Here is a 17,047-nt window from a genome sequence, read left to right as displayed (position 1 = left end):
AGACCATCTGTAACTATTGTTAGTTGTTTTGTGTCAGAGAAGTTATCAGGGATTTTTTTTAAAATACTCTTCTGGAAATTTTTAGGAACTGATTTACAGGTATTTTAGCTTGAATATTCATGATTATTTCAGTGCTCTCCCTTATAAGATATCAATAGAGAAATCAAGAAGATGATGGATATGAAATGACAGGTAAAAAAAAAAGATAGCTTTCAAAGTAACTTGAGCAAAGGATTGATTTTGGTGTTTGAATGAGTCACAAATTATTAATACCTTTACAGTTCAGATCAGAATGCAGCTTTTCTTACCTGGGAACAGTAGAGCTTTCTAAAAGGGAGAAAACTGTAAACCTAAGAGTAGACTAGATAGTTCTTTGAAATAACTGATACTGACCTATTAGTAGAGACAAAGGAGAAGATATTTGGAAGCAAAGCAGGTTATTTTCTAAAATAAGTGATTTCATATACAACTACAATTAATTTGCACATGAAACATATTTTGGGATTACCATCATAAAACAGTAATCAAAACAACTGTTGGAAAGGAGGAGGCATTGAGCTGCATAGACAGATGATTTTCTATTAGTTTGCACTTTTTAAAAATAGATTGCATTGATTTTTGTGTGAAAAGTACTGTCACTGTTTTAAATCCCCTAAAGAAGTACATGTTTTCTAAATCTGTGATTTTTCTCTTTAACAGGGAGTGTCTTGGACAGCATGAGGTGAGTCGTGGAAACTGCCTTATAAAGTGAAATATGGCAGATATTATGTCAGTCTGAAAAAAAAGCACAAAAGAGAAATAATAGATTTTTTAATACATATTTTTAAACCAATTAAGTACCTTATCACAAGGGCTTACGTATCAGAAGGTATTTTAGTTCCTTTTTGAAAACTATGTAACTAATTGACTTCATAGAATTTGTGAACAGAAATTTAGACTCATGATTTACGTAGCTATTCGTGTATTCTTGCAGTTGTTAACAATATGTTGGAATGGGTTTGGGTGGTCTTTTTTATTAGATGCTTCTGGTTTTTTTTCTGCCTCATTCTATGGTTATTAATCTCTCCCTATTACACACTTTCCTTAGCGCTTCTATAAACTGCTGTGTATATTTTAAAAAGACAAGGAACATAATATCGTACAGGAAGATTTTCATGTGACTTGGATCTAAGCACACATGGATGAAATCAGACAGTATAGTAGAAACTTCTTTAGTGTTACTTATTAGGTTGTCTTTTGATGAAAACTAGCCTTCTCTAGTTTTAAGTGAAGTCATTGTCTATTTTGGCTTACATGAGAAGAAAATCTAATTGATGCTTAAATAACTATCATCATTATTCACAGTAATTTCTAAAAGTTATGAAATTTAAGGTCAACTCATTTTTCTTGATTTTAAAAGATGATTGCTAAACTAATTTAAAAAAAAGCTATTGCTGTTATGGCTTTGTCTACTAATCATCATCATCATCTAGTATGTCTGGCATAAATTCACTATCAAAGTCCAACTAACAATATTATAAAAAAACCTAGAATCATTTTAAGCAACAAATTCTAGAAAACAGTAAAAACAAAATTTTTTTTTCTTTGACCTTCTTTAATAATCTCTTGATATGTATTAAAATGGTGGATCGATTATGTTGTGGCAACATCTTCAAATGTTGTTACCAAAGTTCCTGTCTCTGCAGTCTGTTTGTGCAGCATATGTGTTAACCCATCTGGGCTGTGAATGCAGCTTCCATAGAGCTACTTTGCAGCTTGTCGGTACCTAAAGAAAAATTTGCAGTGAAAATGAATGAAAAGAACAACAGTGCCTATTTGTTTGTTGCTGAAACAGAGTGGGTCTTGTTTTTTTCTGCAGTAAAACTTATGGCTTAATTATCCAATATTTTATTGAGTGAGTGATATGGTTTTTGATAGGACATATGGAATCTCACCCTGATTTTCATGAATTTATGTATAAACAGAATATAAGCTGTGGTCAATGGACTGAATATATAACTTGCTCTAGATAATGTTGCTGGTTTTGATACTGTTTAGTTGTACATGGTTGTGAAGTTTATGTCCCTCCACATAACAGAGGGTTAAACAGTGTCACTACTCTTATTAGAGAAAATGGTACCAATTACTACGTACTTATTACTACTTATTTCAGAATAATTTAAAAAAAAATCTCTATTGCATACTAGTCTTAACAGAATCAGTCAATGGCTTTGGGTCATGTTTTCTTTATGGATTAGTAGAGAAAATAAATAAAAATCCCAGGGACTCTACACTTGACCTTATTTAGATGTTGATGCTGCATGACACTCTATACTCTCAGCCAGCAAAGGGCAGTTCTGCCTTCCTTCTGAAGTGCAGCAGTTTCTGGAATGGAGTGAAATTTCCTAATCTTTGAGATTTTTGTGGAAGTCAGGGAAGAGAATGACTTGTTAATGTGTGTGTGAAGAGGGTGTTTGCAGTGTATTTTATGCACATTGTATGTTTTTATGTTGTTCTGAGATCTCTGGAAAGAAAAAAATTAACATGTAATGTCTGTTCAGTGTTTTACAGCCACATTGTCTCTGAACAAGTAAACCCACCTCAAATTAATTTATTTTTGTTAACAAGAGCTTCCCTTCTATAATAGTTTCCAGCTCCTGATGGCATTTTCACTGGGAAATGTGAACTTTTCACTAGTGACAGAAGTAGCAATTTTCTCAAGCAAAATTTTGCTATGAGTAGGTGCTCATTGCTGTACTATGTTACTCCTTACGTTGATGTTGCTATACCTCCTGTAATGGAGGAGGTAGAAAGAAACTAGGAATGAAGAAAATTACGAAGTCTTCTTGTATTTTAACAGAATGCCTGCAGACAATGAGTAGAATAGAGAATAAAAGCAAACACCTTAGGACTTTTATAATAAACAAATCTTAGTTTCAAAAGTATTTTTAAGGCATTGATTTAGTTTGCGCTCTTCCATGTCCTGGCATTTAGAACAAGCAATTTATCACTTGAAACAACAGACTTAAAACTAATTTCCAGATGATATAATTTTATAAAATCTCTGTTTAGTCGAAGTATGATTCTGCATGATGTTTAAGCTAAAATAAATTTTTTTTTTAGCTGAGGTCCATAGCCTTCTTTCAAATAATTTTACTCTGTAAGTTTTGGTTGTTTTTACATATATTTTTTAAAAACTAAATAACTCTTCATTCTTCTATATGTAGGTTCTTAAAAGAAGCTCTGAATTTTGTTTCAGGTTGTATGTCAGAAAAATAACCTATCAACAACAGTTGACGCCACCCCGAAAGGAAATCTTGACATTTTACCTTTTTTTAAAACTGTTATAAACATTGGTATTTCATAGCAGTGGTACACATGCTCTTTTAAAGACTTTTAAAAAATCAAATTATTCTAAATCTCTTTGTGGAAAACATTAAGTAAAACTGATACAAGGTAAATGCGGACAAAGAAGGAAATCTTAACTGAATATGATATGAATTTATCTGCTGTCTATAATTTTCTTGTGGTGGCTTCATTAAATATTCTAGAGGAAGGAAGGTGCTCCGATTTTGTTTCCTTGATGAGTATTTTGATTATTGCAATTGGTGTATCTATTAGTTGCTTTTATGCATTTGTGAGATTTCCTGGAAAGCTTCTGAACCTTGTCATGTCCTTTATTCCTTTCCTTCCTTTTTTTTTCCCTGTGGAATATCTATAGTGTGAAAATGATGCCTTCTTATTTTCCTTTTTTTCCTATTCAGCTTTCATTAAATACTTCTGGTTCTCATCTGCATTCTTTATTCTTCAGCTCATCAGCCTCCTGGAGTTTGCATCTTCTTTGATATTTGTCTTTGTAGCAAGAGTAGCAACCTTCATTCAGCCATTTCAGAAATGCATTCCAGATGTAGAAAGTACAACTTTCTTCTGCTTTGTCCTTTGGATTTATTAGTAGGATCCACAAAAAAATGACTTGTTAAGAAATTTTAAAAAAAAAAAAGTCAGTCTAAATTAATTGAAATTCTTCAATTTTTGACTACACTGTCAATTGATTCCAGAAGACTATCGTATCTTTTATTGGCCTCAAGCTAAAGCTATGCTGGATGCAACCAGAGGGCTGGGATGCTCCCTGCAGTCAGCGATCTGAGAGCTGCCATTGTTGTCTGGCTGGCTTGTGTGCTTCACTGTCCCTGGCTGTGGTCAGCAGTGCCTCTCAACTGTGTACTCGAGGGATGCTACCGGAAGGGATGCTCCACTTCTGCCTAAGTGCTTCACTTTAACTGGAGTTTGTGGTTGTGTCCTTCTCTGATGGAAGACTCAACTCCTGGTAGAAAGAAGTCTCATGAGCATTATGGAACAGTGCAGCCATAGAACTTATCTGCTGTTACTGCTCTGATCTGCTATCACTGCCTGAGCCGCAGCAGAGCCAGTAGTCATTAAAAACTGAGTGGCAATGGGGGAGCAAGGAAAGGTAGGGAAGTGGGAAATGGCAGATTGTAATGTTTAGTACATCTTTTCTTTCATTGTTTTACCTTTCAACATCCTTTGACTACTTAATGTTGCTACTGAAAGGCAGTTGGTGCTCTGAGGAGGGACATGGAGGAGAATGAGAAGGGGTAGCATATTAGGAATGTGAAAAGCTATGGTAATTGATGTGTGCTTGCTGGGTATAGTACTATTTCCTGCTTCAGACCATCATTTTATTATGCCTACTGCTGTCCTTTCCTCCCTTGGTCACCAGAAACATAAGCCATCGGAGACAGAGTTGTGGGATGTTTGAACGGGGCAGTATGAACCAGGTATTCAGACTATTTGCTGTGGTTGTATTAGTGCTTTAGCCAGCATTGGGTTCAGCCATGATGTAGAGATGTGAGAGTGGTTGGATGTGACAGCCTCAAGGTTTTCTCCTATGTATTCCACGCTTGATCAGCCTGCCATGCAGACTCTTGTTCAATCTTGAAGGGTCAAGATGAGGAGTTCAGAAGTCTTCCAAATGAATCGGAGTTTGCAGTAACTTGGAGTAGTACTTTTTGGTTCAAGACCAGAAAACATTTATCTAGGCAAGTGGATTCAAATCCTACTTTGTGTATTTTTGCTTTAGGATTGAAGGAAACCAACATGGACAGTGGTGAAGGGAGGCTGTCTCTCACTCTGCCCTGTGGGGCCATCCTCTCTTCTCTCATTTCAGTGCCTGTTTGTATGGTCAATTCATTAGCAGAAGAAATTTTTTCTATTGATTCCTTTTCTTCCATTTTGGTTATTTGAATTGTCTTGCTGTAAAGACAGATGTGTGGTAGGACTTGTTCCAAGTAAGTGGTAGGAGTGTGCAATGAGTATTGTAGAGTTGGAAGAGAGAAAAGGAAAGGGTACCCTGCAAAGCTGTTCCATCAACTTAAGCTGCAACACAAAATCACACCCCTGGTCTAGTCAAAGTGAGTTATGTCACATTAGCCTCTTGTGTAATAACATCACAAATAGTTTTTCTCTTCGAAGTGATCGTGAAATTAAGAAAAAAATGAATTTTTTTGACATCACAGAAACTAATGTTTTTTTCCATGTGAACATTACATAATGATTGAAAAAATGGGAACAGCAAGTTTCCTCTAATCTCCTGTCATGAAGGAACTTGTACTATTCAAATTTAGAAAAGTAACCTAGTTAACTTACTTAGGAGTTTACACTCGATTTCAGTATTGATGAAGGTAAAGGCTTCTAAGTAGATGCTCTGAATAGTACTACTGAGCTCTGTTAACTGAAGTGTTACCCTCAAATTAGAAAGCACAAATGTATCATAACACATTAAAATCTTAGTCCTGTCATGTGCCATTTCTTCTTCTTACTACTCCTGGTAGTTACATTTGATGTAGTCAGTATTTGGTTTATAGAATTTCTGGCTTGCAGGTTGTTTTCTGTTTGTCAGACTGTTTTAGGTGTATGATGATTGTTTAGGTGTATAATATTTTGAGTGCATGATGACCATAATACAATTATGCCTGGGAAAGCAAACTGTAACTGTCTTCTGCAATAATGGTAAAACAGTTTAGGAACCTTTAATGGAAGGTATGAGTTTAATTCATAAAGATGAGATTAATCACACTAAAAGATTTGAGAAAGTAATAGTCTGTTTTAAAAAAACCAAACAAACTATGCTGCAAAAGTTAGCTTGTTTAATGAAGTATGCTTTTTTACCTGGTATCATCAATGTAAAACAAATGTGTGTGGTTATGTTATCTGGACAGGAACTTAAATAATACTTCAAAAAAAAAGAGATCAAATAGAATTGGACTGGTGTTTTTTCTTTTAACAAAGATGCTTGAGAACCAGAATTTCTCAGTAATGATTTTGTGCCTCTGTGTGTAGGTATGTATCACACACAGTTTTGGTGCAATGTGTGTATATATACCCTGTCTGTATATCTATATTTATTTATTTTTAACTTTTAGGTTAGTCCCTTACCCTGTCACTCTGCAAATCCCTACTCATGTAAAAGATACTGTGGGAGGCTTCTTGATTGCCAGAATCACACGTGTATGAAAGAATGTCATCATGTTACTAAATTGAACAGTAGTGGAGATGCAAAGAAGGTAGGTTATTTTCCTTTTTGTTTTTTTTTTTTTTAATGTATTTTATATGTTGTCTTCAGTTTTAACTGGAAAATAAAGAATTTGCAACTGGGAGGCACAAGATCCCCCTGGCATCCAAATCCCACTGGGAGACTTGCTTGTGTGGTGTTTCCATTGACGCTAATCTGTACTTCCTTAGACTAAAAAATGGAGATTATTTTATATTTTGCAAATTCTATGCATTTTATGTTGACATACATTATTTTGATTACATCAAAACCTTATATGACACTCTTGACAATTCTAAAGTTATCTTTTGTAACTGTCAAGATCAAGTGAACTACTGATAATCCCTATATACAAATGCACTTGCAATCTATTGGGGCAAGTACTTACTGAGGAGACTGGAAAGCAGGTTGAGGAGGCTGGCAGATCTTTAGGACAGAGCACTGGGAATGTTGCAGAGTTGCTGAAGACTTTTTAAAGCACTGGCATGATATAGTCACGTTTATTCAGTGTCTACTAGAAACTGCCATTTATGCAATTAAGAAGCTGTGGGTGTTAGTTGCTGAAGATAATATGAAACAAAAAAGAAGTAAATATAAAGCTGAAAATTGTTCAAGTTTTCAGTAGTAAAAACCACATAGTTTGTGGCTTGAGAGAGTCATGATTTGAAGGACAACAACTTATCAAGTTTTTTGAAGCATTACTTCAGAAGAAGTTGCCACATGGGTTCTCTGGGCATTTAGACAACTGAGAAGCATTCAGCTGGGTATAAAGCTGTTACATTTAACTTAAATAGGATGATACTCTGTGGATTCCAATCCTGGAAGTGGTGGTGTTTTCATCTAATGACTATATATATTGTAGCTACCATATTACTCTATTAATGATTGTGAAACTTTTGTCTGAGGAGTGTGGGTTTTGGTGCAACTGGTGGAACAGTAATCTGTAGCAACAGAGCGATGTCAGTAAATACTGAGAGTGACAGTTAAGCATCTCCAATTATGACTGTAAGAGGCTGTCTGCCTGCTGCTTCGGCTGACCCAATTGAAATGTGAATGAGTCAGGACTGTTTCTAGCTCTGTCTTGAATGAGGCAATAGATTCTCAGAAAATGGAAGCCTGTGTACCTGTGAAATACGGGTAAATCTCATTTCTCAATTTTCTTCAATTTTTTATGAACTCAAGTTGGTTGTGACCTTTAGAGCTTTTGTTCTGTTGTTTTGGTAGACTAAATTGCAGGTGTAGTCAGGGTTGATTAAATTTCTTGCTTGTATGTCTGAGCAGTGATTTTTCTGTCTGGAATTTAGGTTTGTTCTGCATGTTGTGTTAGAAAATGTTACAGAAAGGCCAGTTGTTTGCTTTTACCTACTGTTAAATGTTGTATCACAGTTTTCTAAATGTTTTTAGTTGCTGTTGTTTTTCTTAGATTTGAATTTTTGGGAGTTAAGTTTTGTAAACAGTCATTGTACAATGGTTCCTTTTTAAACTTCAGCAAAAGTTCTTCAGCTGTAGAAGCAGAAGAAGAAGGAACTGAGGAAAAACAATTAAAACCTTAAATACTTATGCTTTTATTTTGAACAGCATAAAGTGAAACGTTGACATGGAATAGTCCTTTTGGGGAAGTATTATGTAGCTTCATTCTTGGAGAAATTTGCTTGACTTTGGGTGACTTCTTTGAAACTGAACATTTATCAGTTGATAACTCCTGTCAGTCTGTCTGGGTGTATTTGATTGCAGACTGGGGTTCTGAATGAGTTGTTAAGAATATGAATAGAAATGAAGCTTAATTTACTGTGCTCATTTTCATTATCTTGTTGATCACATCACTTGGAATGAGGATGACACCATAGCTCTTGTAGACTTCATGTAGTCTGTGGAATGGAAGCAACGCCTTAGGCAGCTCCCAGCATATACCTAAATTAATACTTTCTGGAAGATTATATGGAATATCATACATGTATGGAAATGGAATGGCTTAAAGTTTGCTTCTTAAAATTAAGCAAACCAACCCCTCCACCCCTGTATTACAGAGCAGAATGTCATGACTAAAGCATTACAGTAACATGATGAGTGGGAAAAGTTAGTTCAGAATACGAAATTACTTCTTTTTCTAACAGTTTTGCGTAGAGAATTAACAGGCTTAATGGTAATTTTCCAAAGCACTAATATTAAGGAGATTCTTTTATACCCAGGAAGGAAAATAGAACTCTGTCTCCTTGACTGACAAACACTGACCTTTCTACTTTGCTTTTCAAAAATGTATTTTACACCCCAACTCTTTCTTCTGTATAAAAGCTTGTTAATGACATCTCACAAACAAACATTTGGCACTTTCTTTAGTACTTTGTTTTCATTTTGTTAGGCGGGTCCAGAATGTTCACAGTGTGAAGAGGAGTGTACCAAGCCCCGGCCATCTGGCTGTCCTCACCGATGTGTTTTGCCTTGTCATCCTGGGGATTGCCCATCCTGTCTCCAGATGCTTAAAATAAAGTGTCACTGTAAACTATCAGTACTGTATGTTGAATGCTTGTAAGTGCCAGAACACAACCCAGCTTTTCATTTGAATGCTACTAACTGGAAACTATTTGAAATGTCTGGGGATGGGAGCTACTGTTAGAGCAAGTTATAAAATTTCTCTTGAAGATTGTAATTAGTAATATAATGGGTTTTCTATTTAAATTTAGCCAGTTTTATTGGTATTAACTAAAATTACTATAAATGCATGGAGTCTTATGAGCAGAAATTATTTTTATAATGTTTTTATAATACAGATAATATTTTGAATTATGAAAATATTATAGTAATTTACGTAATGTTTGTTCTATGTGTACTTCTTTTAGAGTATGTGAAGAAGAATTTTATAACAAGAATTAGAATTAATGTAGTTAGTGTAAAAGGTCTTTGCAATTAGTTGCAAATTGTATGTCCTTTGAATACAGCCATTGTCCTGCAATTTCTAGCTGTCCTAATGGAAAACTCCTTAATAATGATTTGTACACTTTTAAAATCATTTATGTGTGTGTGCATAGAGGGTAAGCTAGACTTTATGAAATATAAGATGGAATTTGTGGATTTAAGCACTGTCTTTTGTCTATTGCTCTGAAAATAGTCATCATATGCAAATATGTTCTCCTTTGTTCATTTTATTTAAAGTACCTCAAGTCCTCTAAATTCATATGGGTTTGTCTGTAAAATAGGGTAGTTTATATTAGTCACACAGGATGTGGACAAATGAGTTTACTTTTCTTTGCAGTGAGATATACTTAAAATGTACCCCTAATTGTATTGACTTTTGTTGGTTTTAAATTGGAAATTATCACAAATACATCTTTCCTTTTACAGAAAACTAACATGTGCTGATTTAAAAGAAAAGGAGCGTCTTATTTCCTGCAAAAATCAATGCCCAAAAGAGGTAACCCATATTAACAAAGAGATACTTGATTTGATCAATATGTCGAATTTTGTGGATATAGGCCAAGCAAACTAGAGAAGCTTAGTCTAAATGAATATGCTAAATGATAGATGCAAAGGTGGTTAGTGAACTGTACTTGCAAGACATGTGGAGGCTGTTTAATTAGGAAAAATACTGAGAATTGTATTTGCTATTGTTCTCATCTAAGTGCAGCTCTAGCAACCCCTGTCTGTGCAACAATTTGGGGGCAAAGAGTTTTTATACTTAATAAGTGAGATGAGCTAATAATGCCCTGGTGTGTTAGAGAAATAGATGTTAAGTACTATGAAATAGAATACAAACAAACCAGGTAGTCTCTCTACTGTATCTGAGTATATCTAAACGGCTGTGAAGAAGAGAAGAATAATATCCTCACTGTATGATTAGACTATGCACCAATGGAAATAGGCATCAGTAAGGAAGATTCCTGTTGAATACTGCTTTTGGGTAGTAAAGCTTGTGGAGCAGTGCAGGAACTGCTTGGAGAAGCTTCCGTATTTTCATCAATAACAGCTTAGACATGTTTCAGGATTTGTCTTAAAGCAGTGTTAAACACAACTGGACATGAGAGGTGGGTCAAATGACTTATCCCTTCCAGTGCTGCTGTTATGTGCTGCTCTGTGCTTTCAGAAATCCGCACGTTGCTTCTTATTTTATGTTTGGTTTTTAGTTGTAATTAATTGTGGTGGGAGTAACAGCCCTTTCTTTATTCCATGTCTCACTGCAGGGTTATAAAATGTATGAAGGGGAAAAACAGGAATAGTCAGGAATATTTTGGAAAGTGCTTCCACTGCTAAACTCTCCAGAATTTCTGAGAAATTCTTCTTCTCTGCAATAAAAATGCTTGTACTAAAGAAAATATTTTATCCCTTAATCACTTTGTTGATGTGATTTGGCCTTTTAATGTGTAGCTGAGTCTCTGTCTTGTAATTCAGTGGCACTCATAAATGCTTTGATTTGACCCATTCTCATTCCCTGATTCCACTTAGTTCCCATATGCTGGATTATTTAGGATGTCCTCTAGTCTGAGATCTCTGTCTTCTTACCAACATAATAAATGTAGGTTCAAAACTTTTGTTTCATCATTTTCTAGTGTCAGAAATTTGACATTTGAATCCTTGCCTTTATTAGAAAATTTTTTTTGCTTTTGAGTAAATGCATAAATTCACAGGATTCTTGCTGCTTTCCCAGAAGTGTCTGTTTCTCCACTTTTCAGACAAGGTTGTGTTAACCCCAACAGGAAGGCTGTGCTCTTGTGCTCTGTACCTACTTCTGCTTTTCGCCCTTGTAGATGCCTATCTTTTTTTCTGTAAATGAATGTGCCTGTCACAATTTTCTCATCTGGATGTCTGAAAGCCCTCTTCCTGGCAAGGGAACACTGAGATATTATTTCATTGTCCATTTACCTCTTAATTTTGTCCTTTCACATCCCTTTCTGTTACTTTGGTTTTATTTGCACCAAGACTTCTCTTTATTTTCAAGAGTGCTTATAATCTCTTATCATGAACTGTGTGTTCTGTACTTCAGCTTCTCTACAGAGATTTTTTTTCTCCCATATCTCATCTTTGATTAATGTAACTGTTGTGATTTTTCTGAACATATTCCCCAGACTCATTCTGGGATTTAAAATCTACCTAGTAGCAGTCCAGGATTCTAGCTTCCAGTTCAGAATTGCCCTGTTCCACAGATGATGTCCTTTTTACTTAATTCAGTGGGATGTGAAAGAAAGCTTAGGAAAACAGAATGTGTTGTTTTTATAAAGCTTTAACTTAACAGTGAGGTTCTTATTTCTGTAATTATCTTGAAAAATAAGGTTTTCTGCACCTTCTGCTATGCAAAGAATCATTTTAGGGTAATGGATGATGTAAAAATGCATGCTTTTCCCTTCCTGTGATTCTAGCTCTAGCTCTTACTGTCTTTGATGAAACCTAGAAGTAATTAGTACCTTCCTGCTTCAGGTAGTTCATATCTTTGTGTTACAGTTCATCCTACTTTCTTCAGATCCTACTTGAGTAACTTGGTGTGTACAGTATGAGGGTTTTACCATTTTTTTGTCTAAAATATCTGTTTCCATTTCTCTGAATACTGAACAGTGCTAGGGATGTTTGTCTGTTTCTGTTTTATAAGTGTACAATATTTGTCTGCAACTTTGAGAAAATTAGCTAGCTGTCTCATAATATAAATTATACTGGTAATTCTCTTTCAAAGGAATAATTGATAAACACAATTTGAAGGAGCAGCCTCAACAGACATCACCCTGCCACTGCCATCACCACCCCTCCCAGGCAAATCTAGGTCAACCTCATTTTGCTGTTTGTAAGTTTTTGTCTCATGAGACAAGAACATACAAATACCTTGGCCAATTTAGAGCATTTGAAGTTTACAAATCTAATATGTCTGCCCAAAACTAAAATGTAAGTGTTTTATGTACAGTTCTGGCAGCCTCAAGTAAATTTCAAATTAGTGTTATATGAGAATTTCCTTATTTGATGTCAGAAGCTGACCTTGGGTCATTAGCAGAGCTCATTGAACTTGATGTTTGCTAAAAATCAGTGTGCACTGTCACTCAAAGCTTACCATAGTGCAACTTAGGTTCAGTAGAATACAGTATTTTACTGTAGTCATAGTTTTGAGATGTTTTTGGTTAATGGAAACTGCAGTAGACAGTATGCTACCATATTTGATTTACAGGTACCATGATACATTTGAGGATAAAGAAAAGCAATTATATTGTCTGGTGCCTTGAAAAAAATGCTACAAGAACTTGAAAATTTTGAAAGTTTTCATACTTTTGTTTTGGCTATGGCAATATAAAACTATAAAAGTGACTTGTAGCATTATACAATACAGCCCGCATTTTCTTTCTGCTTTAGGGAGAAGCCATGTCTTTGATATTACCACAGCTGTTAGATGATCCTTTAATTAAAAAGTTAATTCTCCTGTTTGGTAACAATAACAAAATATCCTGTTGAAGGAAATTTAATTTTTTTTTTATTCAGGGTGATTAAATTCTTATGATCATGCTTGCAGGTGTTTAGTGACAATTCTTACATAGAAATTTTAAGTCTGTCAGTTTTCATTGCTTATGTATTCCTGTCAGTGTTTGTGAATCTGTGTTTAACACTTTATTCTGTGTAGTTAGTATTTCTTAACAAAATAGCCATACTTTGTACTTTTACTGTGCACTTTGCTACTGTCTAGGCATGAAATATGGGACCGCATTGTGATAAATTTATTTTAACATCATAGTGCAGTAGAGACAATGTAATTTCTTCCCCTGTAGTTGGCACTGTTGAGGTTGCACCTTGAATCCTGTGTTCAGTTTTGGGCCCCTTAATGCAAGAAAGACATTGAGGTGCTGGAGCATGTCCAGAGATGGGCAGTGAAGCTGGTGAAGGGTCTGGAACACAAGTTATATGAGGAGTGGTTGAGGGAGCTGGAGAAAACAAGGCTCAGGGGGGACCTCATCACTGTCTACAATTACCTGAAAGGAGGTTGTAGCAGGTGGGGTTCCAGTTTCTTCTCACAAGTAATAAGTGACAGGACAAGAGGGGAAACAGCCTCAAGTTGTGCTGGGGGAGGTTTCAATTGGATACCTGGGAAAATATCTTCACTGAATGGGTTGTCAGGCACTGGAGTAGGCTGCCCAGGGAAATGGTGGAGTCACCATCCCTGGAAGTGTACCAAAAAAATATGTGGATGTGGCACCTGGGGACATCGTTCAGTGGTGAACTTGGTAGTGTCAGGTAAAGGGTTGGACTCAGTGATCTTAAAGGCCTTTTACACCTTTAAAGATTCTATGATTCTCTAAATTTTAGGAGTATGCATATCTTTTAGGTTTTTTTAATAAATTAATGAGGCATTCTGGAAATAAAATTTAATGTCGTAAACCCACCTTGTAGATGTATGTGGGTTGCATCTTTGTTTGGAAGTTGTAAAATTGCCTTTTGTACTTACCTTTTGGGATTGTGGCTCAGAAGTGCTGTTTTCTTTACTAGCAGGTTATTTTCTTTATTATCAGATGTGTATTAACAGGTTGTATTTATTACCTTCTGTCAGAGATCAGTTAAGCCTCCATAAATATTGATGGGTTTTACCATCATCAGATATAATGTTAAGACTTAAATGCATTGACTATGGGGAAAATACTTGTAGGATATTTTTTGGGTTTCTTTTCAGTGGATTAAATCCCTTCTTTTAAAGGCCTTACCATAGCAAACATAAAGCCTGTTCTTTTTTGCCTGTAGTCCACAAGCTATTGACAAGACATCTTGTACAGTAGAAAAGGATCTAAAGGGGTACACACTTTCTTGTTTTAGCACTAAGTAGTTCAGCATGGAATTTAAAAACAAGCAAAAAAAAATCTTTTCCCATTACATTTTTTTATCCAGCAGAAGCAGCAGGATGATTGCTTTTGTTTTCTGAGATCATGGGTAAATGTGATTTTGCTACGCATTTTACTGCTTCTCTTGATATTTTTTTAATGTTGGTTTTGCATTGGAAGGAGTAAAAAAAGAGTTTCTCTGCCAGCTTCATTCTTGTCCTGCATTCCTGTGGATGTGAACTGTGTAGCTCTATGAAGGGAACTAAATGTGTACCTTTGTGTTTCGGTATTGGATTAAACATCTGCCTATGCAAATTTTGCTCTAATGGTGTAGTAATACCTGGAGGTTGAGATGAGGGCTACTGTCTTGGATTTGCAGCTCTGACATCATTCATAAGACTGTTTGGGCTTTGCCACTATTAATGAAAATGTGCCTAATGAGAACAGAAGAGTAATCTGGAAGTAATAGTTCTAGCCATGGCTTGTTCTGGCCAGCTTAAGATGACTTGCAGGTGAGACTAGATTGAGTTATTGTGTATGATTCTCTTAGAGAGCCAGGAGAAGGGCCCTCCTACTGCACAGAGGTCATGCAGTAGTAAATTGGTTTTGCAGAGATTGTGGTCACTAGTGAGCAGGCTCCATGTTCTGGCTGGTACTCTGACTTCGGTGGCATACAAGGCTTAAAGACAAGTTTCTTCCCTTGTTTTTCCAAAATGAGGCAAAATAATTTATTTCAGGCGAAAATATTTGCTGATGATCAGTTGTACGTGAAAGAAAGCTAAATTCCATCTTTGATAAGGTGACCAATTTATATATTTTTCCCTCCAGGTAAAGCGAATAGATTAGATCTGCTATGTGAGGCTTCAGCAGAGCAAGTGAGTCAATGCTACTCAGTAAATATCTAGTTCAGATATAGGAGAGGTTTCATACAAGGATGAAGGTGGGCTAAAGAAAACAACTGTCTGTATTCGATTATTTTTTTTAACACCCCCCCCTGAAAACCCCAAAACAACAACAAAACTAAAGCAAAAGTTAGAGCAAGAGATATTAACAATAAGGAAGGTTTCCCCTGGACTGAACTGACAGTTGACCTTTCATTGTTTTCAGTAATGACTTTGTCACCAAATAAACATTGCAATTTTCTGATGAAAATCTGTACAGGGTTGTCAGTATGTGAGAATTGAGGAAGTGCATCTGCAGAACACATGTATTTGGGGCATGATACAGAAAAACAATGAGTTAGACCATGCATGTGAAGCTAATAGTAAGTTCCCAGGAAACAGCAGAAATTCTTATTGTCACAGCATGAGTAGCTGGAGAGAGATGCAAATGAGAGACCAAGATATATTGAGGAAGATACTCTAATAAAAATGAGGTGCAATTAGGGCATTGTACAAAGTCCTTCCTGCTGAGACATCATTTGGAATATTACATGCAGTTCTGGCTATGTAGTCAAGAAACATTGACTTTAGCTGGTTGAAATTCGATGAAGGGAATACTGTGGACATAAAGAGCCTTTTATGAAAGGACAGTAGAGAAATACTTCAATATGAGGATAAGAACTAAGGGGCTTAGACTGGCTAGAACAAATCTAAGAAATTTAAAAAACTCTTGCATGTTTTGCTGAGCTCCTGGAGCAGTCTCCTTAGCAAAACAGTAGAATGGGGTCAGAAGGGGAACTGTTTTCATGGTAAGACTTCATCCAGTCCTGGAAGGATCACAGAAGGTGCCTGCCTGTAGCAAGGCTTGACTTCAGGACTGAGCATGGTGACTTGGATGTTGCTTCTAAGCCTGTATGAAATGTGCTGAAACAATGACTAAAAACCTGAGCCTAAACCACAAAGTATCTGTCAGTGTAATAATAGTTTGTGACTGTCATGGACATAAAAACATGGATGTCTGTTCCATAATTTTTAGTTGGAAAGTTTCATGTTCTGTTTAGGTATGTGTTTCATGATGCTAGCTCAGATGTTGAGCCAGTTCCTGTGGACTTCTGAGATTCCAGATTTACTAATCAAGGTTTATACACCTGAGTTTCATAATTATGTAGTATGCTCATTCTTGTGGATGAAGTGATGTAGTAGGTATAAATTTTCAATTTTTAATGAATGTGAAAAACTGTGTCTCAAAAATGTATGCTTTACAGCATTTTCCAGGTTCTGGTAATCTCTTGATGACAGTGAGGAGGTGAAATTTCACTTTTAATGAAGAACACTGTCTAATGCTATCTCTGTAAATCAATTGCTTAGATATGTCCTGTGAGGTTCCACCTTCAATTATAAATAGTATTGGGTTGTGTAATTGAAAATGAAAAATTATTATTATGAAGATTTCTTATGGGCATGTGTATGAGCAAGGAATATTTTCAGTAAAGTCCTTAACAGAGAAAAAAATCTGCTTATTTTCTTGATGTGTTTTATCTAATATAATGCTGGGAGCACTGCTACATTCTTATCAATCAGCATATTTAAATTATTAACTCAATTCTTAATACTGTTATTGAATGATAATATTTTCTTTAGAAGTGTTAAAAATTGTACTGGCAGTAAAAGAAGTCTTTATCTCTCAGATGGCAGAAATGGGATAATCTGCCAAATGCAGAAATGGAGGATTTTGTGAAATTTTGGACATAAGAATATTGATGACCTGTATTTTAATTATGCATCAGATGATTCTTGCATGCAGAATTTCTTTTGCAGTGTTTTTGCTTCTGATTCTTTCCTTT

At 35.6% G+C, this 17,047-nt stretch overlaps 1 protein-coding gene across 1 annotated transcript in view; it reads left to right on the top strand.

The window, feature by feature from the left end:
• NFXL1 (nuclear transcription factor, X-box binding like 1) overlaps window positions 1–17,047 on the top strand; it is a 46,127-nt gene that overhangs the window by 17,076 nt on the left and 12,004 nt on the right. Inside the window, exons 15-18 of the mRNA XM_051789946.1 lie at window positions 700–721; window positions 6,423–6,563; window positions 8,910–9,076; window positions 9,890–9,959. Of these exons, the coding sequence (XP_051645906.1) occupies window positions 700–721; window positions 6,423–6,563; window positions 8,910–9,076; window positions 9,890–9,959 (400 nt within the window). The remainder of the gene's footprint in view (window positions 1–699; window positions 722–6,422; window positions 6,564–8,909; window positions 9,077–9,889; window positions 9,960–17,047) is intronic.

Source organism: Manacus candei, unplaced genomic scaffold (genome assembly GCF_025592945.1).
Source record: "Manacus candei isolate 608988 ecotype Guabito, Panama unplaced genomic scaffold, ASM2559294v1 h1tg000028l, whole genome shotgun sequence".
NCBI classification, from domain to species: domain Eukaryota; kingdom Metazoa; phylum Chordata; class Aves; order Passeriformes; family Pipridae; genus Manacus; species Manacus candei.
Note: the sequence above shows the minus strand (reverse complement) of the source record. Positions and strands in the feature narration are given on the sequence as shown.